Source organism: Centrocercus urophasianus, unplaced genomic scaffold (assembly GCF_019232065.1).
Source record: "Centrocercus urophasianus isolate 14NV4802_14NV808 unplaced genomic scaffold, USGS_Curo_1.0 seq_13, whole genome shotgun sequence".
Lineage (NCBI taxonomy): Eukaryota > Metazoa > Chordata > Aves > Galliformes > Phasianidae > Centrocercus > Centrocercus urophasianus.
Genome location: NW_024884475.1, coordinates 11,063,612 through 11,090,859, shown reverse-complemented (window position 1 = coordinate 11,090,859; position 27,248 = coordinate 11,063,612). Strand labels below are relative to the sequence as shown.

The window sequence follows — 27,248 nt, the reverse complement described above, 5'->3', positions numbered from 1 at the left end:
GACAATCTGAAAGCAGGACAGTAATTATGTTTCCATGAAAAGCCTTGGTATTGGCCTCAATCAGAGTAGGCATGAGGGACAGAACAAAGTAGTGTTCAAGCTGGGCTCCAGCAGCTCCTATGTTACTACAGTCAGTAGCTGCCCATTAGCCCCGTGAATGCTTTCTGGGACTAGCAGGGTTCCTGAGAATAACACTGTGTTGTCAAATCACAAGGCCAGACAAAGGAGCTGCTTTGGCAAACAAAAAGCTGAAAAGAAACAGCACAATGAGAATATAACCATAAAAAAGAAGAGGATTGTGCTAGGGTATGGGTCCTTAATACTATGCTCCACACCTGCATTCACAACCAATCTACCAAAATACTGAATACAGATCTGCCATTCAACCTGCAATAGCAAATAAAAAACTCACAAAACTTCAGGATGATGGATGGGCAGATTTGTGAATAGTCTGTTACCACTTCACCTGCATGTATGTCTTCCAAGCATCCATTTTAGTACAGAAAAAAAACTACTTGATAAATCATAGTTCCACCAGCAGTTTCTTGCCACTGCTCTTCAGGGTCCTGCGAGCAGCCAAAGGGGCTGCCAGCCTGCTGCCATCCCAAGGTAACAGCAGATGGCTCTACCAGCCAAGCTATGCTGCAATAGTAGAACTGCTCGGTCAGCAGCCAGGCTCCTCCTGGAAATCCTTTCGCATTTCCAGTCAGACACAGAAAAAACATGCTGAAGATGTGCAATATGCGCCTTATTACTTAACTGCAATTTGAACAGACATTTAAGATCCATTATAAATTATTTTTTAGTAGTAGTTTGGCAAAGGAAGGTGGCACTCAGTCCCGTGGCATTCACCCTGATAAACTAATGGTAAGCTAAGAGAAAGAACATCCAGAAGGCTAAGGCACCTAAAGCATAAATATTATTTGAAGACAATAGTTAAGTGGTAGGCATATGACGGAAACTTTGCTCAAGTACCAAACACTCAGGGCTGTCAAACTGCCTAAAAGAAGCAAATTGAGTATTTTTCCCAATCATAAGATTCTTAACATGTGTATTTCTTTTAAATGCACATAACCATCATTTTTTTTCACCTCATGGTGGAAAGTCCATCTTTCTGGGAAACAAGATGCACTTCTTGAATGCAGTTATTTACTTAAGTAGTTATTTCACTTTGGTTAATTTGGATGGCAAGTGCCTTTGTGTATCTTCCAGTAATGGCAGGGAAATTCAGAAATTCAGACACTCAGCTCTTACTTCTAAGGTAATAGAGAGCTGAGGCACCAAGATGGAAGTGCATAACATTGCTGTATCTCGCTGCCTTTCACAAAGCATAGACAGTTCCACAGTGCCTCAGTACTTCTGAGAAAACACCTTGTAATAATGAGAAGCCAGCACAGATATGAATAGAGCATACCGCTGAGATAAAGGCAGCAGATTCCTTGCAGACCATTCAAATCAGAGGTGAGGTTCAATGGAAGGATGTTAATGCACTGCCAATGGAGAACCAGTTAAATATGCTAGGTGTTCATTTCAAAGGGAAATTTCTTTAATTTTCAGTATGGTCTGGTTCTCGTGGCTGTACAGCAACCTGAAGGACATAAGCACCTCTGGACCATCTGAGGAATCAAGGTTTATGTGAAATGCAAACAGCAAGATGGATATTCACCTGGAAACATTACTCGACTTTGAGTAACAAATTCTATTAGCACAGGTTTAAAAACCTGCCCTATGGAGTAAAGAAGAACAGATAACAAAGCTAGTAGTGAAAATGATATTGCACTTCAGATACTTCATATCACTGAATGCTTTAACAAATATGAAAAAACTGCTCAATTAAAAAAAAAGTTGATTACATCCCACATAGTATGCATGAAGTATGTATGCACAGTTGGTATTAGCAATCCATCTACATTAAGTATCTTTTCCATGAATACACTACCCATTCTAAAGGAGCACTTAATAAATGGAAATCCTCCCAGTGAGCTCAGTGAGCCCTGTATTTCAATCATAGAGCCTTCATTTTTATTCTGAAGGTAATAAATCAGCCCACAGATGATTTGTCATCATTCTGAGACTTTGACATCTCAGGAAATTTTGCATTACAAAGAAAGATCTGAAGTGTAAAGAAGTGCCTTGCTACTCGGAAAAGCCAACGTGCAAATTTTCCCTACCATCTAATAAACATGTGTAGATTTCTTAAATTTCTTACTTTTTCTTTCATGATACTTCAAATTCTGATGAGAAATGGCCATCCCTCTGTGCAATTAAGCAATTCATTTCACACACTCAGGCTTTTTACCTTATCTCTCAGCTTCCTTTTTAGTAGGAAACACAGATTTTGAGAATTCTGATGCTTCCTGGTTATCAGATAGCTATGCACACTGGATGTGCTGTAAACGAAATGGAACATCTTCGTTTATGTCTTTTGTCCTCTCCAATTCACTTGTAGCACAAGCCAACTGTTCTCAGTCCTGAACCAAAACCTTGGATGGCTTCAAGTCCTCAAAGACATTTGCTAGCTGGGGAAAATGCTACCAGGAAAGAAAATTCTATGGCAAATTTCAGCTGCTGAAACAATGAGACTTCATGCAAGTTCATCCAGCTGCAGACCCAACATTCTTGTTTTCTAGAAAAAGAGTAAGTAAAAGGTCCATAGGAACAAACTTTGTTTTACTGGCAGCTACATCAGAATTTATCTGCCTGCAAAATACACTTTTTGTCATACTGCTATCATTGCGAGAGCACAACAGTGCAATTCTAATCAGGGGTATAGAAATCACCTTAATAGTTCCTGTGACCCACTCTTATTGGATTTACGTCCATCAGCAAATCAAAGAAAACAATTTGATAATTTTAGCACAAAGCAGACAAAGGAGGATTTGCTAAGCTGCTTATGTCCTTGGCTCTGAAATGTTTGAAAGGTTCACGCTGATGTACATTTACAGGATGTGCACCATGGATGGACTATATCAGATGCTGAATTTTTGAATCTAGCATATCATCAAGAACAAAGACAAGAATATTGTTTCATTATATCACTCTTTTAAGCAGCTTCTCAAGGAAATCAAGATGCAGGTATGTAAGGTACTTAATAGTGAACAGTGGTGTAACTATTGTACGTGTACAAATTTAAACAAAGATGCATATAAACTGATATGCTTTTAGCTGTTATTCAAATCACTTAGATGATGGATAAAATTCCTTAATGAAAAAATAAGAACATAATATATATTTAAATCAAACGTATTTTAGCAGTTGTTTTAAGGATTATAATGTATATACAATGAAATACATATGGGACAATTGTCACACACATTAACTCAAGCTGTTGTATCTGCTACTGTAAGAGACGTAGGCTTAGGAATCCAAATATTCCCTTTAGTTTCATATTCCTAAATTGTGATTTTGCATACTGAACATAAGGAAAAAAAGCAAGCACACTTTAGTATCATTAAATGAAGCCTATTTGTGTTGCCATCTTGTTTTACTTCATGAACAAAAACTTTGGGCCAGTTGAATATATTACATCATCTTTGACACTCTATACTCAAAATTATCACCAATATACTTCTTTACAGAGCAGGTAATAACCCCATTCCTTTCTGTGTTCTGTAGTCTCAACCATGATAATTCAATTGATCATTACTCAAGTAGGAGAATTGTTCTTACTAAGCTTTGTTACACACTTGCAATTGCTTTATTTGCCCTCCTGAAGAGAATGAATCTTTTAGCAGCTCCACTGATGCATCTTTCAGCACGGAAGTTAACATGTACTCAATTACATGGTAGTAAACCAGTGAATTTTATAAATGCATTTCCCTTACAATAAATGTTTTTTATAAGCTGATACTAAACGTGAAGATATTAATATTTAATATTACTATTACTTAATATTTACTAGTAAACTTGATTTATTACTAAAGTCATTTAAGCTTTAAGTATATACTGAGTGGTTATTCTAAGTCTGTGGGAACTCAGAAGACCAAACATTCAATATCTTGACTCCTTGACTGTCCAGAAACGTTATTATTATTAAAATATTTTTTTCAGTTAGCGCTAGATTCTTGTTATCTATATTCTTGTATTTAAATAGAAAATTTCAATGTAAGTAATTATCATGATATATACATGAATTGTGCATATGAAAGTACATTTGGCCTACACTCTTTACACCTTCTATTTTCTATATGCTCCAGTATTCTTTCTGTTTTTAGAATTTCTTTCTTAGCCTTCCACTGTCCTTGCTAAGAAACACAGGGCATTCAGAATTTCAGCATTCAAATTTCAGGTGAGAGTTTTCTAGATTCTGTTCTCAGTTTCAGGCGTGCAGTTGCTCTTCACTTGAGTATAACCTGAATCAAACCTCACTAAAGGCAAAAGCAGCAGATTTTTCGTTTACAATTTGTAGGTATTGCACCAGTACAGCTATCATCACTTACACAGACAAGTAGCATCACTAAAGCAATTAGCAAATCAGCATGGTTTGATCTGAAGCCTAAACAGACGGAAAACATATATAACAAAGCACTGTAAGATAAAAATGTAGAAATGACTAAAATTAACTCTCGTCTGTGGGAACTAAGAGAATTTTATCATGCTGCTGTTTTTACAGCAGCAACGATGGTTTGAAAGACTCAGTATTCACTTCTGCGTAGTAAATCAATACCACAGGTCAACTGTCATTAACCCGGTCACGATATGCTTCATGACTATAGATTACGGTTAGCTCCAAAAGCATGTGTGAATACCAAAAATGCACCATCACCAATAACCTATTGTACAGTGAACAGTGAACATTTCCTAACTGCAAACATTAATAACTGCAAAAAAATCCTTGTTTGTCCTATGAATTCATCTTCACACAGCTGCATGCAAATAAATGGAGATGAACTTTGCTAGCACCATGACACTTCAGATTTAAAATTAAAGCACTAAAACAGATGATATCTATCAAGATGTAAATTAGCTGAGAATTACCCCAACCACTAATGTATAAGTAATCTCAGTAATACTTTTGCCTTCCTGACTGTGACAAAACTGTGGGATTTTGACCAAGTCACAGACGGGCAGAGGGCAACATGCGAGAGAGGAGAAACTAAAGATGAGACCTTCTCATGCCTGTCACCAAGCTACACCAAGCACAGCATCCTCTCTCATTTGATAAAATAAGCATCCATCTCTCTCTGACTCTCCAGAGCCCCCACAGTTAAACATTAAGCCTTAACAATTCTCCCCAGGTGAAAAATAAATGGTTTATCAACCATAACAGATTACACAGTGAAGTAGAATAACTGCTGAATTTATCCAAGTTCTACCTGAGCATCATTAATATATCAAGCAGCAAATCTCAGGTTCCAACTTCACACAGGCAATTGATATTTCAACAAATTAATGTTATTAAAAGATGGGTTTCAGAGAAAACCCTAAAACAAAACAAAATAACAACAAATATATATTCTGAATAGCTGTGCTAATGGAGTCATATGGACACAATTACATTCTGCCCTATGCATTTGTGAACAAGGTGTTCCCTCCCAATTACTACATGATAGTATGGAAAAATTGTTCTACCTATGAGTTAGGAGGGAGAACTCACAGTGGAGTAGCATCCACCATGCTTAACTTATAAGCAGTAAGGTCTCTTGCCTTCTCATAGAACTCTTGTCCTGTGCCTTCTTCTAGTAAAACGTGCGAAGTGGTGTTTTGTGTTTATATCACTGATGAATAATTCTGCCTGGTCATAGGAGTAAAGGCTTCAAGAAAACACAGTTAAAATATTTACAGCTATATGCTATTTGGGGATGGAATTTGGATGCCCTCAGCATTTCAGACGAATGAAATGATGACTTCCTTTATTCTGTGAAAATGTGCTTCACCCAGCAATATTCTAAACTGAGTTTAGAACTAAACTAGACTCTTCTCCCCACCTCAGCTTAGTATGGTGATTACAAAGCAACTCAGAGGAAAAAAGGTCTTTTTTTTTTTTTTTTTTTTTTTTCTAATAACTTTATGCAATGTTAAGACTTATCTGGGAAATTATTGGATTACATTCATAAAATCTGTCTCCCACATCCTTCCTAATTGGCAGCAAACACTTTCGGAATGGAGGTGGTGTCAATCTGGTGTTCTTCAAGGATTTTCTAGTTTCTTATACTTAAAATGACTTAAATGAAATCAAGAATAAATTCTGATTCTATTATGTGTTTTCCTGATGTACAACAGCCAACAGTGAAATGTAATTTAATCTATCCTGATTTAGAACTTGGCTCTCATCACTTTCCAGTTTCTTGCTGCAGAAATGAGCTACACCCAGTAATTGGAATAAAGATACTATATGATAAATAATAAAACAAAATTTGACCTTTAAAATTTACTAATTTCATCAGGAAACTAATACACAAGCTTTTTTTCAGGAGATCCAGCAACGTGGCTCTTACTTTTTTAATTAAAAAAAACGTCAACAGAGCTTGCTTAATTAAGAAGTTGATATCACTACTTCAGAAATATACTGTACTGCTCTACTTGAAGTAATCTTTCTAGGAGAGGTTTTTTTTTATAGCTGCACCACCACATTTTTCTGCTTTTGAGAAAATGCTTACTGTGAAGCATGTTATTTATGTAAAATCCCCTCCCTCACAAAACCAGCTAGAAATAATCCTAATAATTTCTCAAGTGCACAAAAGTCACAGCTCTGCACAGGCTAAAGCAAACATGTTAATTTTAAAAGAAGTCCTGTTAGAAATAAACTGGCTTACAAAAGCTCATAGAAAGACTATAGCATACAATATAACAAATACAGGAACAGCAGTGGAGCAGCATGCACCCTATGGCTAGGAGCAAATAGCACAAGCTGCTTGTGACAGATTTTTAATTAACATATCTTGCCTCTCACAAACAGAGGGAATGATGGAAATCAAAACACCATTAATGACTTGAAAGGAATACTGTCATTATGCTTCAGCCACAGGTCTGTCCCCCAGATCTGCATGTTGCTCTCTGAGTTAGTAAAAGTTTGTATGTCTTAGCAAGCAGATCTAATCAGCGTTTGTCTGATTTGGTTCCACGGAAGCCTGGTTTCCTTCATGCATGTTGGATACCCATGAATGATTTTATTTATACACTAATAATAATAATGTGAGGCTAAACAGGCACAAGATGAACAAAGCTTCCAAAGCAAAACAGGGCTTAACATCCTAAAACATGTTTATTGCATTCAAACATTTAAACACAGTGACTAAAAACTAGGGCTTCATACCTACACAAATGAGCACACATAAAGCAGCACAGGCTCACTTTGGACAACTTTTATTCATGCATGTCTGCATCCTTTTCAGACAGTATATTCTCCAGAAAAAAACCTTTGCCTTTCTTTGTAAAACCAGCAGGCCCATCATGCTGCCATGTCATTCTCCTTATCCTCCATTTCAGGAGATAAAGAACGGTACATACAGCGAAAGCACTGTAAAGTGCATAAATGTGAAAAAGTCTTGACTACATTTTTGCCAGAATACAGTGTAGTTGGTGCTTGCTAACAACCCTGTGTCAACAAAACCTCTGGTATCCATAAATTCATCAAGAAAAGAGGACACTCATTTAATGTAGCATCTAAATATATTTAGCACATTTAGAACAGCTTCATTCTTATATGAAGACTCTGACAACTCCAAGGTGCTCTCTTTTTTGTAGCATTTCAGCTTCTGCCACCAGCTATGGCAGACACATTTAGTCCTGTGAGGATTAGCCCTGTAACACTACTGTTCCATACTATGGCCTTTTGTTTATTTTTCTGTTGTCTTTTTAAGCTGTACATTTTTGCACACAACTACTAGATTAACAGCATTGACCACTGGTCCCATACAAATACAAACCTCAGGAAGAAAACAACTAAGAAGAAACTGAGTAAAGAATTTCAAATGCAATATGCTTGCTTTCCATACTTTAGGGAAATTAACTGCCATCTTTGACATTATTTTTCCTGTCAACAACAGGAGGTTAAAAATAGATGACTAAAATGCTTAGCTTCTTATTAGGCAGCAGAATTAGCTTAACATGTCCTGCAGGGCTGCAACATAAGTATGTTGAGATGGGCACAACACGAAATTCCAATGACACACTATAATATGGGTCTGGAGACAGATACATAAATATCCATGGCTAATGAGGCTATGCTTACATCACCATTTTGCTTTAAGGCAGAAGAGAAGTCTCATCCATTATAGGATAAGGGACAATGGTTCTAAACCAAAGGATGGGAGATTTTCACTGAATGTCAGGGATAAATTTTCACTGAAAAGGTGGCAAAGTGCTGGAATGCGTTGTTCAGAGAAGTTGTGGATGTTCCTGGAGGTATTCAAGGCTGGTTTGGGTGGGGCCCTGGGCAGCCTGCCCTCAGCAGCAGATGGAACTAGATGATCTTTGAGGTCCCTTCCAGCTCAAACCATTCTATAATCCATCATGTTTGACTTTAATTTGTGGAGCAATCCATAAATACATAAACCAGACTGAAATGAAGGTATGTTCTAACATATCTTCAGTGAGCAATACCTGGGACCAAACTAACAACCCAGCACAACCCAAAGAAAACATCTAAAATGCACTTAGTATAGCTGTAGTGTCCTTGGAAGTAAGTGTTTCGGTCTACAAATCTACTCCTATTAGTAAAACCTATTTGTCAATGTCATGCTTAAACAGGAGCTCTGCCCAGGTGTACAGTGGGACTACAGAAAGGTCTTAGCCCATTATGGTCCCTCAAAGAGTACATGCCAGACAGGGACAAAGGACCAGATAGTATCTAGTCTGATGGAAAAATCTCACACTTTATATCACTTACATGTAGAGAACTTAGAACGAAGTGTTCAGAAAGAGTGATCTGCTCCTCTGAAGCTCACTCTTGCAAATATCAGAAAAAAAACCTTATCATCTGTCAGATCCAGCAACAGACAAACTATAAACAAAATCTGAAATGCCATGAGCTTCAGCAGCGCCTGACTGAGTAAGTGTCTATGAGAGATAAACAGGATTTATACAATTAATAATGTATTCCTCAGATGTATAAGGTATTTCTTCAAAGGCTCTGAGCAAAGATAGATTTGTGGTTGCTTAGAGCCAAAAATAGATTTATTTATTTATTTATTTTAACGTTCAGAGCTACTACAAGAGGTAAAAAGACTGATGCTGTACTCACTAATCAGTGGCAACACAGAATTCCATTCACTCCTACTAAATGTCAGTGAGAAACAGTATTTACTAGTTCTGAAAAAAAAAAAAAAAAAAAAATCAAAATTCTGTCCAGAATTCTCAATAATTTCAGCCATGATAATAACATTAAGCAGATAACTTCTGACTCTATCTTAATTGATTAAATTTCATAGATTTAATCTACTCTTTCTTTCTGACACTTTTACAACTAGTTTGTGTCTACTTTCTCCAGCCTTCTGTATACCTTCACTGATTGGACACTCATTAACAAAGATTTAAGAGTTGCTCATACCCTCCTGATCTCAGTGTTACATCTCCCAAACCAAGAGAACATACTGAGGGAGTAAGAAAAAGATGACTTTTAGAAAGAGAGAGCTCAATTCAAACACTGTCAGCATTTCTCATCACTGTAGGATGAGAGAAGATGAACACAACAGTGCTAGAACTAATGTAATATACCAATCTAGTCGGTGTTAATCTACAAAGCAAACTGAAACAGAGCTTGAGCCAAACTGAAATGTAATTCCTAACCCAGTAACCTGTACTTGAAAAAGCAATAATGTCCTGCATGCATTTGCGTAGTAAGTTTTGAATACGTGATTCCAGATTTGCAAAGAAAGCAGCCAGAGCAACCAGAGGGCAGTCTCCAAGACCTGCAACATCTGGCTGCATCTTCCAGATGTTACTATAATGAGGAGCCATACAGGAATTACTCCTATTGGAATAATTAACTCACTAAGCCATGCTATTCTCTTCTCTCCATGAATATCTGAACAGAAAGACCCATCATCATACAAAGGATTATTTAATAAACAATTACCACATTTCCACAAGGCAGGAATTTCCCTCCATCTATGTTGTGTTTGTCCTGAAGGAGACAAGGCATTTCTGAACCAATGCTAAGGCTTGTTAATGAAGGCTTGTCAATACTTTTCATAGTGTTAAGGCATACAAGTTTCCCTCCATTCTGGCTTTTCCTAACATAAGCCTTAAACTCGCAATAATCCCCCCATGGAATCCTGTGGATGACTGTAGTTCTACACACAAGAAGCAGACTGTGCAACAGGACGTTGTAGTGAGACAGTGGCTCGTTCTGCGTGCATACCATGCCCAGGCCCACAGTGTCCTCTCACTGCCCATCTCCCTGATGAGGGAGCAGTGCAAGGTATACACTAAGCCCCACTTGACAAGTTGCAGTGAGATGCTGCTGTACGGGCAGTGGCAGCCACCACAGAGTAACGCCGACAGGAGGGTGCAGAGAGAGCGGGGATTACCTGCTGGGCCTGCTGAAGAAGCTCCATTCGCTCGTGCAAGATCTGGCTGTCAAACTCACGACTCTGCCTCAGGATCTGCCGCCGCACCTTCTCCACAGCAGCCCGCAAATCCTCCCTCTGGGCTTCAGTCAGCGATTCGCTCGCCCGCCTTCCCGTGTCCTGCTGCAGGGCATTATACAGCGTGGCTTCCAGCTCCTGGATTTTCTAAGGCAACCCAAATCACATACAGACAGGCTGCCGTTTGAACCCAACAAGCACACAACCCACCCGCAGCTCGAGGAGAAGGCCAGCGAGCACAGCCGTGGGCAGGAGGGAAGAAGGGCACAGACACGGGACAGGAACAGGACAGAAAGCAGCAGCCATGAGCAGTGAGGAGCATTCCACACACAGTGCGCAGAACCACCCAGCACCAGTACACACCTGGCTGATTTCTATTCTACTAAATGATTAATTTCTTCCTGGGTAATAGGTCTGCTTTTAATATGTGAGAAGACACCCAGAGCCCCGATACCGAAAATTACAAAATCACCGAAAACTGAAAGTTTCCCTTCTGTTGCGACTGAGTTGCTAAGTCACTCTACAAAATGAAAAGCCCGTAGCATACAGAAAAAAAGCTGTGAACAACAAAAATAGTAGTGCCTTTTCTCTCTGGCCTTACTGTCCTGCTATCCACTGCTCAATATCGACTTCACTCCCTTTGTTACCTATGACTGCAAGCAACAAGGAGAGAAACACTGCAGGGTGCACTAATCTCCTCAATCTCTCACTCTTTGTCAGACTGCTAATCAGATTCTAATACACCAACTCAAACTGAAGCAATTGACAAAGCAGAAAGCACAGGAGAACCTGTCTGGAGAACCATATTCCCAAGAGGAAAGAAAGAAAGGAATCATGACAGTATTTCTCTTGCTCCTGTGGTTAGCATATTTCTATATTTCCCTCTACAAAACAATATAGAATGCTATTTAGTTCAAAAACATCTGACAACATCCCTTTAGCCCTCTTAACACCTTTTTAAGGTAGGTAATTCTATCCATATTAGTGATGCATAAGCAGCAGCACAGAGAGGTTAAATGGCTTGCTCAAGGTCACAGTGCTAGAAATAGAGCCTGCTTGCTTCCATCTGTCATCTGCTCTGAGCATGAGACCTTGCTCCTTTCCTGAAAGTATTTTCCCCATAGGAAATATTTACGATGTATAAACAGTTCTTCGTGTCATTATATTTTGATTTCCTGAAGTCTCACTACTAAGAAAGTTAAGTGTGCGTTTTTGTCAATTCCTAGATCATTCCCAAGGCTTCATTTTGTGTTGCATAGCCTGAGAAAAGGCAAGGTTGTAGTATTCCACTTGAAAACTAGGAAAAGTAATGTTAGGTAGGACAGCACAGCACAGCAAGAAAGGGCATAGGAAGAATAAGCATTCCCAGCAATACTCACAAATGCTTAGGGAAAAGTAATACTGGAGGAGTTCTACAGTTATTTCTGGTATATTTTATCAGGATAGTTTCATGCACAGACAGACCAGCTCTTACCATTCTAGAAGTATTAACAACAATTTAATGCATTTTAGAATTTATAAACAACAACCACAAAACAAAAAAACATGACACGTCTAAATACTACAACTCCTCTCCTAAGTCCTCATTTACGTAGCAATTGATTTCCCTGACTGGTAGAACACTAGGTAAATTAAAAGAGAACTCTATTTAAAATCAAAAGAAAAAAAAATATTTTACCAAATCTGTTCAAACATGAAAATTGAATGACTGTTGTTTTCCTACCATGTATGCCTGGTCCAGTGCTTGTTTTCTGTAGTCGAGTTCTTCCTCTAAATAACCCTTCTGTTTACTGAACAGGTCCTAAGAAACAATAAAGCAAGGAAGTGTTTGTACTTTATCTTAATTCATGGAGAATCATAAATGCCATCATTTTCATGTAAACTCTCCGCTTGAAAGTAAAAGAAAAGCCGTAGTCAGTGACAACATTCATCAGAAGGATATTTGGATATCAAATTTACAACAGAGGCACTTAAAATATGTGCGTGCTATCAACAAGTTGTACCCAATAGCACAGACCTCTACATCAGCGTACAACGCTTCCTGGATCTGTTGCAACCAAAGGTAGGGAGGTGGATGCAAATGTGCATGCATGGATCCAATGTCAATTATGTGCAACAGATAGGTCAAGGAAGGGGTGGTGATAACAGCAGTGAGGGCACTTGAATGGTTTTCTGAAAATATCCAGTATGACCCTCAAGGAAATCATGAGACAACCCAAAATCTGTGTTGTTTAGCCTCTTCCAGGAAGAATATCAGAAGATGCAGGGCCCGAGCTAGATCTTGCAGCAATAATGCATGACATGTTAATGAAACAGGAATACAAATTCAGTTTTCAGCTTGTAGAGGTGGAAAGCCAATTCAAAATGGGTAATGTGATGCCCAGAGAGACTAAGTGACTATAGCTGCAGAGCTGAAGAAGTTTTTGACATGCCAAGGATTTGTATATATTTAAAATCAAATGAACTAACTTCCACAGAATTAATAACTTATAGCTGATATTTCAGTGAAACTCAGAATCTGAGAGGATGATTTTGTGAATATTTAAACAGTTTGAAGAATAGTCAAACTACAAGAAAAACATGCCTCTAGAGTGCTTCAGTGATAGTAAGTAGAACATAAAATAGTAGATTTTATTAATTTTCCTCTCTAGGTAGAAAGCAAAGGCCTTTTGATCAAATTTAGTATCATAAAGTTTGATTCTACTCAACAAACACTTGCAATCCATGCAGACATACATACAGCATGTAATACATAGAATAAATCACAATTTGTTTATACAGGAATCTTAATATGTTTGTTCTAGCTTTTATTAGTATATAAAACAAATGTCTCCAGTCTTGTTACATCCATCAACTTATTTTAGTACTATGACCATTTCCAAATATAACAGAAGGACTTGCTTGCAAACTATATATATGTTGACAATACAAAAAAATATTGAGGATTATCCCCAAGTAAACTACTTGGTCAAATTTTACCTTCAAACATTTAAAAACTGTTGGAATTGCACATGACATGCGTATGCCAGTGTAAAATTTGCATAGCTGTGAACAATACTGATGGCAAACTCTCACTGCAAACATCTGGTTTAAAAGAAATCTTTCCTGATCCACAAATTAATGCTTGACAGGATCTGTGATCCATCTAGAGAGACAGGGGTCTCTTGCAGGTGCTGCAGAACCTGTTTCCCAGCCTCTCACGGACATCATTCTGAAGAATATAATATGGTATTAGATACTATATTGAATCCCACCTCAACTGCCCAGGTGACATTATTTTCTTAGATAGCTTATGGCAACAGCTCCATGGCTGTTGTAGAAGACGTACTGTGTAAAGCAAAGTAAAGTACAGGCCTGGTCTGAAGCTGCTTACAAGTGGCTCACAGTAGAGTCAACGGACTTGCCCAAGACTACAGAGAAAATCAAGCTACCAGTAGATCCCAGAATAGCAGCACAGCTGCTCTGGGTCATATTACCTCTTCAAAAGCCATTGTAAAAGATAGCCAAGAAAGCAAGAGAGAGAGACCAAGAGTGAGATCTTGAATACTTTACATGGGCTCCAAGGACTTCTGGACCAGTGGCACGATATAATATTATTTCTAAACTCATTTCACAGTTCAGTTTTTAGAGACCATCAGCAATTCAGACTTTCAGATTGCTATTTTAACAATTAGACAGCAACATCTAAAAGCAATACAGACATTAAATGGGAAGATAAACTAAGTTAGAAAGAAATTGTCATTTTCCAATTCCTTATTTATAAAGAAACCTAATATTTCTGTGCACTTTGCCTCTCTAAAACTTTCCCATTTTTCCATAATGAATTAAAAATAGAAATGCTAAATGTGGGAAGGATACTTATATTCAAATAAAGCCAACATGATAGGCTATGCTCAACACAGTCTGAGCACTTCTCTTTTTGTACACTTCTTCAGCGGCTCTGGGTAAATCACTTAACCTCTCTGCCTCTGTTTCCTATTCTCTAAGATGCATGTAATGTTGATTACTATCTACCTGGAAAAGACGGTGAGGATTAAATTGTTTTTGTAAAGCTATTTGAAGATGAAAAGCACAGCAGGCATGGCAAACCAATAAAAAGAAGCAAATATTTCAAAACTCTTTGCTTAACACGTGAAAAGGTAAGGTTGTCAATCTAGAGTAAAAGGCCTTTACGATTTGTCCAGAGACTGAATATCAGAGAGCAAAGAAATATTCTTGACAATTCTTCTAGCATGATTAAAAAGATGTCATTGCCAGACAAATTAATGCAAAGAGAAAGCACAATTTCACACTGTTCAGTTAATCTGCTCTGTAAAGTTATACCTTTGTGTACTATTTTGTGTCTATTTTAGTATTTTTGCTCCAGATTGCCTTTGACACTTCCATCCCTCTCCAAAGAATACAAGCAAGAAACAGTTCTGGATACCTCTTGCAAATTCTACCATGAAACAATCTCAGTAAAGCAGAGAAAGGCAGCAAAGCAACCTGTGGTGAAGCTTAAAACTTGCTTTTGAAATGAGTTTAACCAAATGAATTATGTTTTTGGTGTTCTTTCCTTACCTTCTCATTCTCCAGGTCTAACATCTTCTGTGTCAGCGCAGCTTCTGTTCCCTCTATCTGTTTTAACCACTACATGAACACAGCAATATAAAAAGGAGAAAATGAGAAGTGAAAAACCAGAGCTTTTGAAAAATTTGCACCAAACATTCTCCAAGTTTGTTCCCAAAGTTCCCAGGCATACACTTCAGACATATTAATCTATTCACTTGAAGTAATGCATGACTAAGCAGGTTGTGAAAGCAAGCAGAATGGAAGACTGTAGAAACATAGTCAAAAGTAATGTGGAGATTATTTTCTAACAACTAGAGACTCCTTCCTCCTGTAAAATTCAACATTGACTTTGGTGAACAATGAAAAATCAACCTGATTTTTCCCAGCTTAATATATCAGTGCTTGTTGTCTTGATTTGTAAAAACATTATGATGGCATTAGCTCTGCACTTTCCCAGAAGACAATACAAACAAAAGACAAAGTGGCAAGCTTGAGCCTTTATTTTGCAGTTGATACTTTACTGATAATAGGTACACTTCTAAAACATCAGTAATGTAGAAGAAATAATAAAATGGAAACACAGAAGTTAACATTGTTGCTCTCACAAAACCCTTATTGTGGGGATAAGCAAAAAAAGAAAAAAGAAAAAGAGGATGAAGAATTTTACATATCATGAAAGCTAAATGCAGATATAGAAAGTACTTGCTTAATTACTTAATTAACAATCATCAGGACTATATTATATTCAGAATTTATCAGAATGAGTAGGAATGCTCTGTGTGTATTCATTTATTTTCTTTTTTATTGGTCTACAATAAGGATCAATGTTTTCAGAGAGCACAGTTTAGATTAATGCTTCTTTTCCAAGGTCCAGTTCCAATTAGGTCCAACCACAGCTTTGCCACTGAGGATGAATAATTATGGCTTTACTAGATTGCTGCTACTTAGTTTAATTCTTTGAATAAGGATTACACATCAACTTTTTGAATTTAGGATTTTGCTTTACAAATAAGCAAAATGTGAGTTAATGAATTTATGCTTTTGGATCTTCCACTATTCAAGAGTTTGACGGATAAAAAAATGAGTCTTGTTTTACCTACTTAGTATGTTTGTCTTAGAATACAAAGCTGAAAGAAATGACCAGGAACCTCATATTCAGTTCTCATCATAATCTTTGTGTTCTTCATTTTGAAGGTGATGGACGGAAGATATTGCTAAACAAAACTGCACCACTGATAAAGGATTCTGCAAGACAGTGAGCATTTGGAACCCTTGAAATCAATAGAAATTGAATGTACTCATCATCTCTCACAGTAACCCTCAATAGGTGCAAATGAAAGGTTGTTTGCAAGAATTAGAGGTCTAATTTTTTGAACCTATGGGTGACATGCAGAACTAAATTTTGATTCAGTTCTTCTCATGCAAGTCATTCTGGAGCCAAGGGGCACAAAAGGACAAGCAAGTATTTATGAGTCATAATCAGTTGTAGCATTCAAAGCAAGCTCCTGGTAATGTTCCAGCAGTACCCAGAAACCTTCTTTGCTTGATTTCCAAAAAAATTACTGCTAATGGCTGAGTATGATAGATTTGATTGAAATAAACATTAAGCGTGAATAACTAGCACACATGAATGTAACTAGCATATCTATGTCTGTAATGCCTTTGCTGTATCATTATAAGGTGATTACATATGATAGGTTCTCATAACTAAGGATCTATCCCTCACATAGCAGGACATCTGAGATAGTTACATTACAAGAGAAGAGGCATAGATTTATTTTGGATTTCTTCTAACCTAAATTGTCAATGCATCCAATAGGACTTATGTTAAAGCAATAATCTAGTCTTGTTTATCGGATATTGTATTTTACTTTGCATTTTATATCCCCCAACGTGTGCTGTAAAACAAAATTTTAAGAAAATGTGTGGTATTGTGTTTCTTACTTTGAAGACAGCATAGGACTATTTTCTCCTATTCCTTGTCTTCCTTGTCTTGGTAAATTTTGGATATGGATAGTGCTTTCTTACGGAGTTATTTGATTAGATTGTACTTCAAGTACCCACCAGGAAAAGGAAAAAAAGTTTCATGGTTCTCAGAGTATTCTTTTCATTAAATTGCCTGCCAGGTTGTGCTTATTAGGTTACTGTGACGCTCTGAATTAAACTATAGAAAAGTCCAAAGATGAACAACTTTTATTTCATTCATTTAATGTAGTCTATTTGCCTAGGAAAGATAAAATGAAAGACTCCAACTTTCTGAATGAGTGTTGAGTTTCTATAAAAATTGGATTCTATGGTAAAATGACTATAAAAATCCTTTAATGCAAACTAGGAAATGGCCATATAAACCCCACAAATGAACAAAACCAACCAAAAACAAAGCAAAAAAACTTCACTATTTTACTTGAAATGAAATTTAAGCACAACTTTTACTGCCATTAATTTTATGTTTCTATTAATTTGAAGAATTACTTCTGCTTACAAAACTAATGCTGTGATCTATTGCTACTGGAAATAACTTACAGATAAGAGTGAATTTTCTAAGCTGCACCACTGACACCAGTTAAAAAGTTGAATAATTCGAGTGACAGTTTTTATGCAAGGACTTATTTAATTAAGTAATGATAAGTCAGTCCCACCCCTAAAGGCTGGCCATATCTCATCTTTCCTAATCAGCCTTCTCCCGCCTACTGAATTTAAAGGACAGTGAACATTACCTCACGTTTTTCATGCTATAGTACAGTCAAAAGCTCTTTTAGCCGTCCTCCTCATTATTATTTTTTTGCTTATACTAATTAGTCACTTAAGTTAATAAATATTAAATTGCTCTATTTAGATTACCTAAGTTGAGATACTAAGATAAATAGATTAATAAAATAATGTCAGTTAAAGCAATGATAACTTATTCAACAAAATGCTCGGATTTCAATTTTAAACTTTTGTTTATGAATTTTAAAAGCATAGGAAAGATTTTGTAGTTAACTATGAAAGGAAGCGGTGAAGTTCCTTCACTAAAAAAAACCAAGAAGGTAAGATATTCTTAGTTCATTTTAAGTGTCATCATTACTCGTATGTAGATTATGTTCAGTCTGTAACTGGAGAAGTAAATAGTCGTTGAGTGACTTGCACTTTTTTGTTATTTTTGCCCACTATACAGATCAAAGGACCATGGGCTATTCAGGCTTCTCTGTCATGCATAGAAGTGGGCCAAAGTGGACTAATAGTGTGACTTAGAGAGAACATTGCAACAGCCCAGGAGAGTCCCCTGGAGAATGTTGGCTTTTCTCAGAATGAAGCTGCTCTTGTCCAGAGGCTTTTTAGTAACTTATTCTAAGACATATCTCCAGAGAAAGTTTTTATTTTTTAAATTGATCTTATTTGAGTGTTAGATTACATCTTAAAACATCACAATCCTAATAAAATCATGTAAAGATGAATATATGCTCCTTTCCAGATCCCTTTAACAGGAAAATCATGCTTCTCTGACAAAGCTACATGAGATCTCAACAGACATGGTTGGTCTTTTAGGCAGACAAAAATTTTTACTGAGTTCTACCTTTTCACAGAGAGAAAGTACAGTCCCAGCTTGGATTATTGCAACCTGTTCTTCATTTCTCAAATTCTAAAATACAAAAAAATGCATTTTAAATTGGATTGGAAATCCATTCTTCAATACAAGTGATGAATTTTAACTGCAATGTAGAGAATCAAAGTAAACAAGTTACATTTAGTACTTTATAAACACGTTCAGAAAAAGTGTAATGACTGAAAATTTAGAAAAGTGCTTCATCTCTGCTCTAATTCAACATACCATTCAACAGTTCTTTTGCATCTGTTTATTATTTCATGAGAACCAAGTTGTTTTTGTCAAGGATTTTGAATTTTTTTTTCTAGCCATACAAAATAGCAGTTTGCTATATTATATATATAGCTATGCAGCAGTGAAGGTTCCCTCAAGTCCAGTTCAGAGCCATGCCTCTATTCCTTAAAGGCATATAAAAGAGCAACTCCTATAGAAATATCCACACAATTTGCAGCATAAAAAAATAGATCTGGAACTTAAAATTAGTACAGTAAATATGCCAAACTGTTAAAGCTACCTGTAAACATCTCCATGGTTCTTTGTGCCCCAACTGTAGAACCAGAAATTTATTTGGTATTTGGCAATGCAGGGGAAGTTATCCTTGCAGTTTTTCCCAGTAAACATCCTCCTGCAGAGGCATCCTCATTGCAGCAGGTACTGCTATTACCACCTAAGAGATACAAACTGGTTCTGGCTTTGACTCCCTTGATTTTCTCCCCTAGGTTGCTTTATGCCTCATTCTTGCACCTACTACAGAGTCCGTTCTTTCAAGTCATTCAGCCATGATCAAATCCTGTCTTGAGGAAATACACTTTAACTTCAATTTATCTGAAATCTTTTGTATAAGTAGTGTCTGATGATTCACATTTTTAATACAAATAGAGACATATAAAAATCACTCTACATTTTCTTATGTGTTATTCTGTGCAGTGGAAAAAAAACCCAACTGCTTGAAAACAACAATAAAGCTAGTATTACATTTAAAATTAAAAATCATTACCCCATTATCTCCAAGAATATCTAGTTTCTTCATGAGTTCTGATATATTCACATCCTGAAAAAGATGTTCAATACCATTTTTTATAAAGAAGGTGAGAAACAGTTTTACATGCTGCATTTTAGGCACCTTTGCATGCAGACTCTTGAAATGCCAATAAGTTAAACGTGAGTTTTGCATCATAACTACAAAAGTGTTACTGATAATTTCAGAAACAAAGTCAAATATCACTTGAATACAGCAAGCTACCCTGAGATCTGTGCATCCTGCTGATGTACACCAGTGAATGAACAAAACTGATAAACAGACATAAAGTACCTTTATTTTTCCCCCTCACAGTTTGGTGTGGAGTGTGAAGCACATCAGGCCATAGAAATTAAAGGGACAGTAAAATAATAACTAAGAAGGTATGTTGTTGTTTTTTTCTCTGCTTGAGCAAAACAGAAGAGTTCCAGATCAGCATTTTCATGGCAGAGGGGAATGTGCACAGAGGGCTAAATGTGCTCCTGCAAAAACTGCTAACTCACAACCTCTCTGAGTAGAAAACCACGTTTCTCTGCCAGTCACCCCCATATCCACAGAGAACAGCAACCAGTCACTGCAACCAAGGCAAACACTTCACTGATACAAAAAAAAGAGGAGGAATACATCCACAGATGATGAGATTTAAAAGTGCCAAGGACCATTCCTAGGCAGCAGAACTCTATTTTCTACTGTAAAAAGTTATTGTAAAGGTTCCTGGAACTGCTTAACCTGTGATAACAACACATACTAGAATGATTTCATGTTTGGCCCACAGATTATTGTGGAGCAGGGATATTTCCTTTGACTGCTTGTATGTAGTTGTGCTTTTTGAAGGTAAGAAGGCTTGATTGGATGAGTACAGACCGGCTGATGTTAGTCCAAAAATGTTCAATATACACACATAAAAAGACAGCCATTATAATGCTGGCACCCTCAACTTCTCATATTCAGCACTTCTTAGCAGAGATCAGCATTCCCCAATGGCTGTACCTTGGCTCATTAGTTTCATTACTTACAGCATGTTACATGCTGGTTTCCATCTGTGTGCTATGCAGTTGCATGGTACAAGAAGTCAGGATGAGTGATCTTTCAATTTCTTTGAAGTGAAATTAGCTGTGCTTGCAAAGTACATAACTATATCAGAATATATTTGCTCACTGTTCCACATCCAATAGACTCCAGTGAGTAAGGTTTAATAAGGAATTGAAAGATTGCCTGAAAATCACAGCTGTGGAAGAGAGTCTGTATAAAATGGAATACTCTGGCTCCAATAAGGAATCATGTATTACATTTGTCTATCATGGGAAGTACACTTCCTCTCTTGCCATCCACCTCAACACTGCAGCACTGCATCTACATGCCACAGCAGCTACTAAACAGCGCACATCAGTAATTTTAGAATGGAGCAGAGCTTAAAATACTCTTGTATTTGGACTGAATTGAAGTCAAAGCTAATGATTCTGATCAGCAGAATCATTATGACAATGTTGAACAGAAACTTTAGCTGACCCTTCACTGGTGAGGATTTGGAATTCAGTAAGACATGCCAGTTCTTAGCCCTATTAAACCCAAAATTCTCATTCTAGTTAATTTCCACAAAGAAGCAAAAAGAAATATTTAAAACTCAAAGCAGATTTTCTATCACTCTGAAACTGAAAACATTTAAAAGCAAACAATTTAATATGCCCATATGAGTTGACCATCTCTGCTTCCAGGCAAATAAATTGAAAGAATTGAAAGAAAAAAAAGTAATAAAAATAATAAGAAAGAAAGAAAGAAAAATCTTTCATGCAACAGAAGACCGTAGTTAAAAATGAATCCTGTACCAGCTACAGTCAACATGCAAATTAGAATAACAAATATGTTAACAGCAGATCTGGCATCCTCTGGAGGCTCTATTTGAAAGGTGATATGCTTGGTGGTTGGAGCATGAACTTTATAATCCCTTCCAACCAAAACTCGTCTGTGACTATATGTTAGTTAATGACAGTCAATGTGATTTAGGGACATGACTAGATTGACTTTTAAATTTTTTTGTAAAGATTCAGTTCCCCGTATATACATATATATATATAAGAGAGAGAGAGAGAACTACACATCCTACACTCTCAGTCGATTTCCTCTACTGATAGTATTACACTTATTAAAGGACTGAACAGAAACCAGCCTTCTGTTAAAGAGCTTGTAAACTGACCAGTCTTCATTTTCATTTACAAAAGCCTTACAAATGACCACAACGTATTCTTATGAAGCCCTTTACCAAGTTGAAAATGTATTTTCTTACTATACTTATTTTTCAGATTTTCTTCCCTACAGCAAGATAATAATAATGGAAAACCAATCATTTGAATATTAAGTTCTTCATTCTGGCCATCCAACAGTTCCTAATGCCCAACATATACCTTTATTCCTTCATGCTGACAGAACAGTTGCAGCGCGCTTCCATTGTTTTCAGGGAAGGTGGTTAAGTGAAGATTAAATGCTGGCGACCTTCGTTCTCTCTCCTGAGGAAAGATTTTATTTAAAAACAAGATGTGTGATTAACACATATCATTAAAAAAAAAAAAAAAAAAAAAAAAGACTTGTACATTAAAAACACAGATTTCTTTTCATATTCCAAATTTGTGGAATTTCCTCCTGTGTTCACCATACTTGAAAGACTTTGGGCTTAGCTAAGCACACAAAATAATTTTGAGTTCCAGTTGATTCTATGTACACAAAGAGTTTGCAAAACAAATACCTACACTTCAGTAGAAGAAACTCTTTTATGCTGCCCAAATTACTGACTGGAGCAATTGTAGCTATTGCAATAATTAATTCCAGTCACGGTCTTATATAACTATTGTTCTCTTTCAAGAAAAAAGTGATCATTTAGCAATAAGAAACTGCAGGAAAAAATGTAAACTCTGTCACCAAGTAATATGGTTATGTATTCCACCTAAAAAAAATTAAAGCTCTATATCTACTCTATTCTACAGTTATCCTTTGGATTAGAACATGTAAAATCCTGTCTTATTCACTGCACAATCCCAGATGTTGCAATATGCCTTTATGCCAAAAGTAAAAAATTATAAATTCTCATCCAACCCATCTACTTGATTTTCATGTGTTTCTTCAAAATATCAACCTATTATTTCTTCAGAAGACAAAAAGAGAATAAAACAACAAATAAGACCTTACTTAAGTGAAATTTCAAGATATTTCTGGGAATGACTGGAATAAGACTGCAAATCAAGGCACTAGGATGCACAATGAGCAAGCTCACTATGGCCATGGGAACCCAGGCGAGAAAAACTGGATTTCCTCTCCTAACAAGAAGAGGCATTGCCAACATTGCCTTCAGTTTCAGTTTTAATGAAAGAGAGTTGCTGCAAATTCAGTAAGTTCTGTTCAAGCATTACCTGATTTCTAAACCACAAAGGAGGTGCTTCAATTGGTAATCACAAGTGGGAAGCGCCCATTCACTTAAGCGGGTTACAAAGTACAGCAGCTCTTGTTCATTGACTAGTCAAGCTAGGACCAACAATATGGAGGGAAAAATATCTCTTCATTTTACATATTTTTTTCATCGCATAATCATTATTTTAAATAGTTTTTCTATTAGCAGCATAATTTTGAAATGGATTTAAGTGACCTAGCTATTCAGAGACAAAACAGAAGCTTAATTCTTTTCCAAATTCAATTACCAATTTAGATTTTTTTATTTTTTTTTTAATTAGTGACTTGCTATTACACTAAACTCACCTGGATTTGCTTGTGTTAAATTATGTAGAACTGGTTCTGTTTTCTACATTTATGTAATTTTTATCTGACACAGTTTAGGTGTTCTGAAAAAAATATTCTGGTTATGAGAAGTGTTCATGACTTTACTAAAGCATTCACGTTGTCAATCACGTTTGTGTCTAAATGCTTGCCCACAAACGAAAAATGTCATTTACTGCAATCATACAAAAATACTCCCCTTGTTATCCTGTGAAATAAGTCCTTAAATATTTGGCAGATAATGAAACTAGACCATTTAAGCTGAACTACTTTTCAAGTGATTTTTGTATGTGGAAAATACTTTCCTGAAGAATGTTTTGAAGCAATTTTCCTTTCAAGGGCATTTTTTGAGACTGCTGTACTTCTAAGAACACTTAAATTTTAATGAGCAGATTCTAAGGTAACTGAAATTCTGAAAGCTGAATTGTTCAGGATTTTAATCTACAGTTGTTCAGCATTCTAATCTACAGTTGCTTAATAAAATATAAAGAGTATATATTAGAAAGTACTTTTATTTTCCAGAACACGTACTGAAATTCTAATAACGTAAATTCTTAATTTTGAATATAATATACTATGATATATGGTTGATAAAATAAATGATTAAAAATAGATTAAGAAATGTCAAAGGTAAAAGAAAAAGAGAAATGTCCACACAACAGGATGACATGACGTTTTCATCTTTATCAGAAAAGTTGCACATGCCAAGATTTTTGGTGAAACGTGCTGGGTGATGAAAATTATGGAGAAGTGACTCTGAGAGAGTTCCGGGAGTTTATTCAAGATGGTGTTGAGACGGCTGATGATCTCTGATATTGAACTACATGTTATCAGACAGTATGACTGCGGGACTGCATCTCACACAAGCTGTTTACTCACACTGAATTTTACATGGGTCTCGTTTACAAGGCAACGAGGACTATTGTTTTCTACTGTGATCAGAGGCTACGTGTTCAAACTGTTATTCATGAAAATAATTTCACAGTTATTTCACAGAATTTGTTAAAGAAGTTTGCTATGGGCAACTTCCCACTTCCACAAATTGTACTCGTGCCTCACCTCTAACACTGACTTTCTTAGAGGTTTATTTTCCTTCTTCTGAGTGGTGAAAATTATTTTCATCCCATGAGCATCTTATACCATCAGAAAATATATTTCAGGTAAGAAAAACTAAAAACTACTTTGTTCTTTTGATACCGTTTTACTTCATACTACTGCTGTCAATCTTAAATCAGTGTAATTAAAAGCAATTGATGTGATGGATGTGTCAGATCTTTAGAATTCACTGCATGCAAGATGTGAGAAGGTGTGTTAATTGAAGCAATGCCAAACGAGGCTGTAGTATACATACCAAGTGATTTCACATGCAGGAAAGGAGTAGTTATGGAAATGAAACAAATAAAAAAGGCAAAATATTGCAAAACAAAATATTTTATTAGATGTAAAACAAACTATATGCAATATATATTAGCTATATTACATCTTTATAAACACAAGTGAGTACTCTCTCCAAAACATATTAAGGCAGTGGTATCAATCTCATTATCCCAAGATACAACATTTAAAAAATATATACCTAAGTGACTTCCCTTAAACATGCACCAGACATCAGTAATCTTTACAGGAATTTCAGCTTGGGTTCAAACATAATTTCTGCTCCATTTGAGAGTTTGCAACAGAGAGAATCTCTTACTTCAAGCTCTAGCACTCTGAATTCTAACAGCTCATTCTGGTCTTTTGCATCTTGCATCTCGTTCTTCAGCTGCTGCTCTTCTTGCTCCATTCTGTAAATCTATGAGAAAAACACAACATCTAACATCCTGTAAATAACAGAAAGGGAATTATACTGAGTTATGGGTCAGAGTTTCAGGCAAAACTGTTACTTGAGTTTCTCATTAGATGTTGGACCTTGCCTTGGGCATAGAGAAGAAGCATCACATCTGAAAGTATTTGTAAGAACCAGCAGAACAGTAATTTGGAAGCCAGTATGAAAAGCTGTATGAGCATTACATCTAAACAAGTGAGGAAATACAAGCTTACTTTTAACATCAGGTGAATAAAACTGATTAACTTTGGGCAGACTGTTCTGCTTATCTTTGTGAAAACAACATATAATGGAGAATAATGGAGGGTTTTTTAACTATTATTTTTAATTTTCCAGATTTCTGCTTTGGGACACTAACAGTGATAAAACAGAAATTCAAAATTGACCCTCATTATGTCAACTAATACCTTTGGTCTACTGTCTGGCTTAATTGTGTGGTCTTTTTAGTTAGTGAAACTGGACTGAAGAGGAGCACCTGAATATGATACAGCAGACCGTGATGGTGCAGTTACTTAGAATAGCCATGCATGTGTCTGGACAAATCAAGTCCAGCTGTAATTGCTTTCATTCGTGCACTTTATCTTGTTCCTATTGTGTTAATATTGTTCTACATTTACTAAGAACAAAAATAATTGTTACATTCTAAGTATCAGCTAACTTTTCTACCTACATTAGTAAAGACCAATGAGGATGTTTAGCTTTGAATATTTCAGACAATAAAAGGTATAATAGTCTACAATGAATTAATACTATTTAATGTGAAAAAACTGCTGAAGTGAGCAGATAATTTTGGAATTTTAGTTTGAATGGTCCTGGCAGTAAGAATCTTTGCGTAACTGGTAAAATTTCATATTACCATGGTTATGTTTTGGCAGAAACTTGAATGATCAGACACACTGGCTATACAACATAGTAGTAGTGCCACAATAAAGTGCAGTTTCCATTCCCAAAGAATACATAAGTATATTAGCACTTTAATTGGAGAAAATCAGAATTTCTGTTTCTGGAGAAAAATAAAGAATGCAATTTTTATGTTGATGACCCCATGTACATTCCTTTCCTTTTGCCACTCGTTTTATGATAAAGCACAGAAATTGCCAAAAAAAAAAAAAAAAAAAAAGCACAGAAATTGCCAAAAAAAAAAAATTGCCAAACTCTGAACATATACCTTCTCTAGTAACTCCTGATTTGTTCTGATTAGCAACTGCTTCTCTTCAACCCATTTTGAATCCTATGAGGAAGAAGAAAATTTAGAAGATAACATATATTTTGTTGAACAAGACAAATAAGTACAGTTAGAAAATTCCAGACCATTGCACACTCATGTAAGGAAATGATCACTCATCAATTTACTTTAAAAGGTTTATATACAGTAACTCTGGGTAAACACACATATATGATATTTTGTCATTTTAAAAAGATTTATTTATTCAACTTAGCTTAATTCAAAACTATTTATTTTCCACTGAAAGAAGCCGAGAACTCTCTTGCAAAATCATCTGATTTTGAATTTTATAACATAAATCCAACTGGAGAAGAAGAAAAAAAATGTATTATTACACAAAACAAATGAAATTTAGTTTCAGAGACATACAGTCAGTTGCTCTCTGGTAGAAGAGTGAGAATCAGGCTAATACACAGTGTTTGTGACAGGGAATTTAAGACAATGGAAGAAGGATGATGATATAAGATTCTCCAATTGAAAACTGTGTTTCTATTTGATCATTTGTTCCAAAGCTGATCTTTGCTTTTAGGTTTTTCTGTGGCTTTAACTGACCTCATCAAACACCCCAGATTACAAAAACAAAGATAGATATTCAGACTTTATGGATTCTAACATCATTCTATTCACTATAGAGAAAAGTATTTGCACAACCTGGCTCATTGTGCTTTATGATATTATTTTCTAGGTAAAAAAGACAACTTGTTTAAAATCTAAGTGATTTTCTAAAGTAAGGCTGATACTCTTTGTCAGCA

At 36.1% G+C, this 27,248-nt stretch overlaps 1 protein-coding gene across 6 annotated transcripts in view; it reads right to left on the bottom strand.

The window, feature by feature from the left end:
- JAKMIP1 (janus kinase and microtubule interacting protein 1) overlaps positions 1–27,248 on the bottom strand; it is a 129,630-nt gene that overhangs the window by 7,002 nt on the left and 95,380 nt on the right. For 5 of the 6 annotated variants that reach the window (XM_042812213.1, XM_042812212.1, XM_042812215.1 and 2 more), the window contains exons 13-14: positions 26,440–26,502; positions 24,862–25,238 (exon numbers count right to left, since the gene is read on the bottom strand). In XM_042812213.1, the coding sequence (XP_042668147.1) occupies positions 25,065–25,238; positions 26,440–26,502 (237 nt within the window). In that variant the 3' untranslated portion in view covers positions 24,862–25,064. Of the gene's footprint in view, positions 1–10,472; positions 10,677–12,252; positions 12,331–15,089; positions 15,159–18,636; positions 18,703–19,663; positions 19,718–22,086; positions 22,189–24,861; positions 25,239–26,439; positions 26,503–27,248 lie in introns of those variants that run through there. The other variant, XM_042812217.1, reaches the window with a different exon arrangement.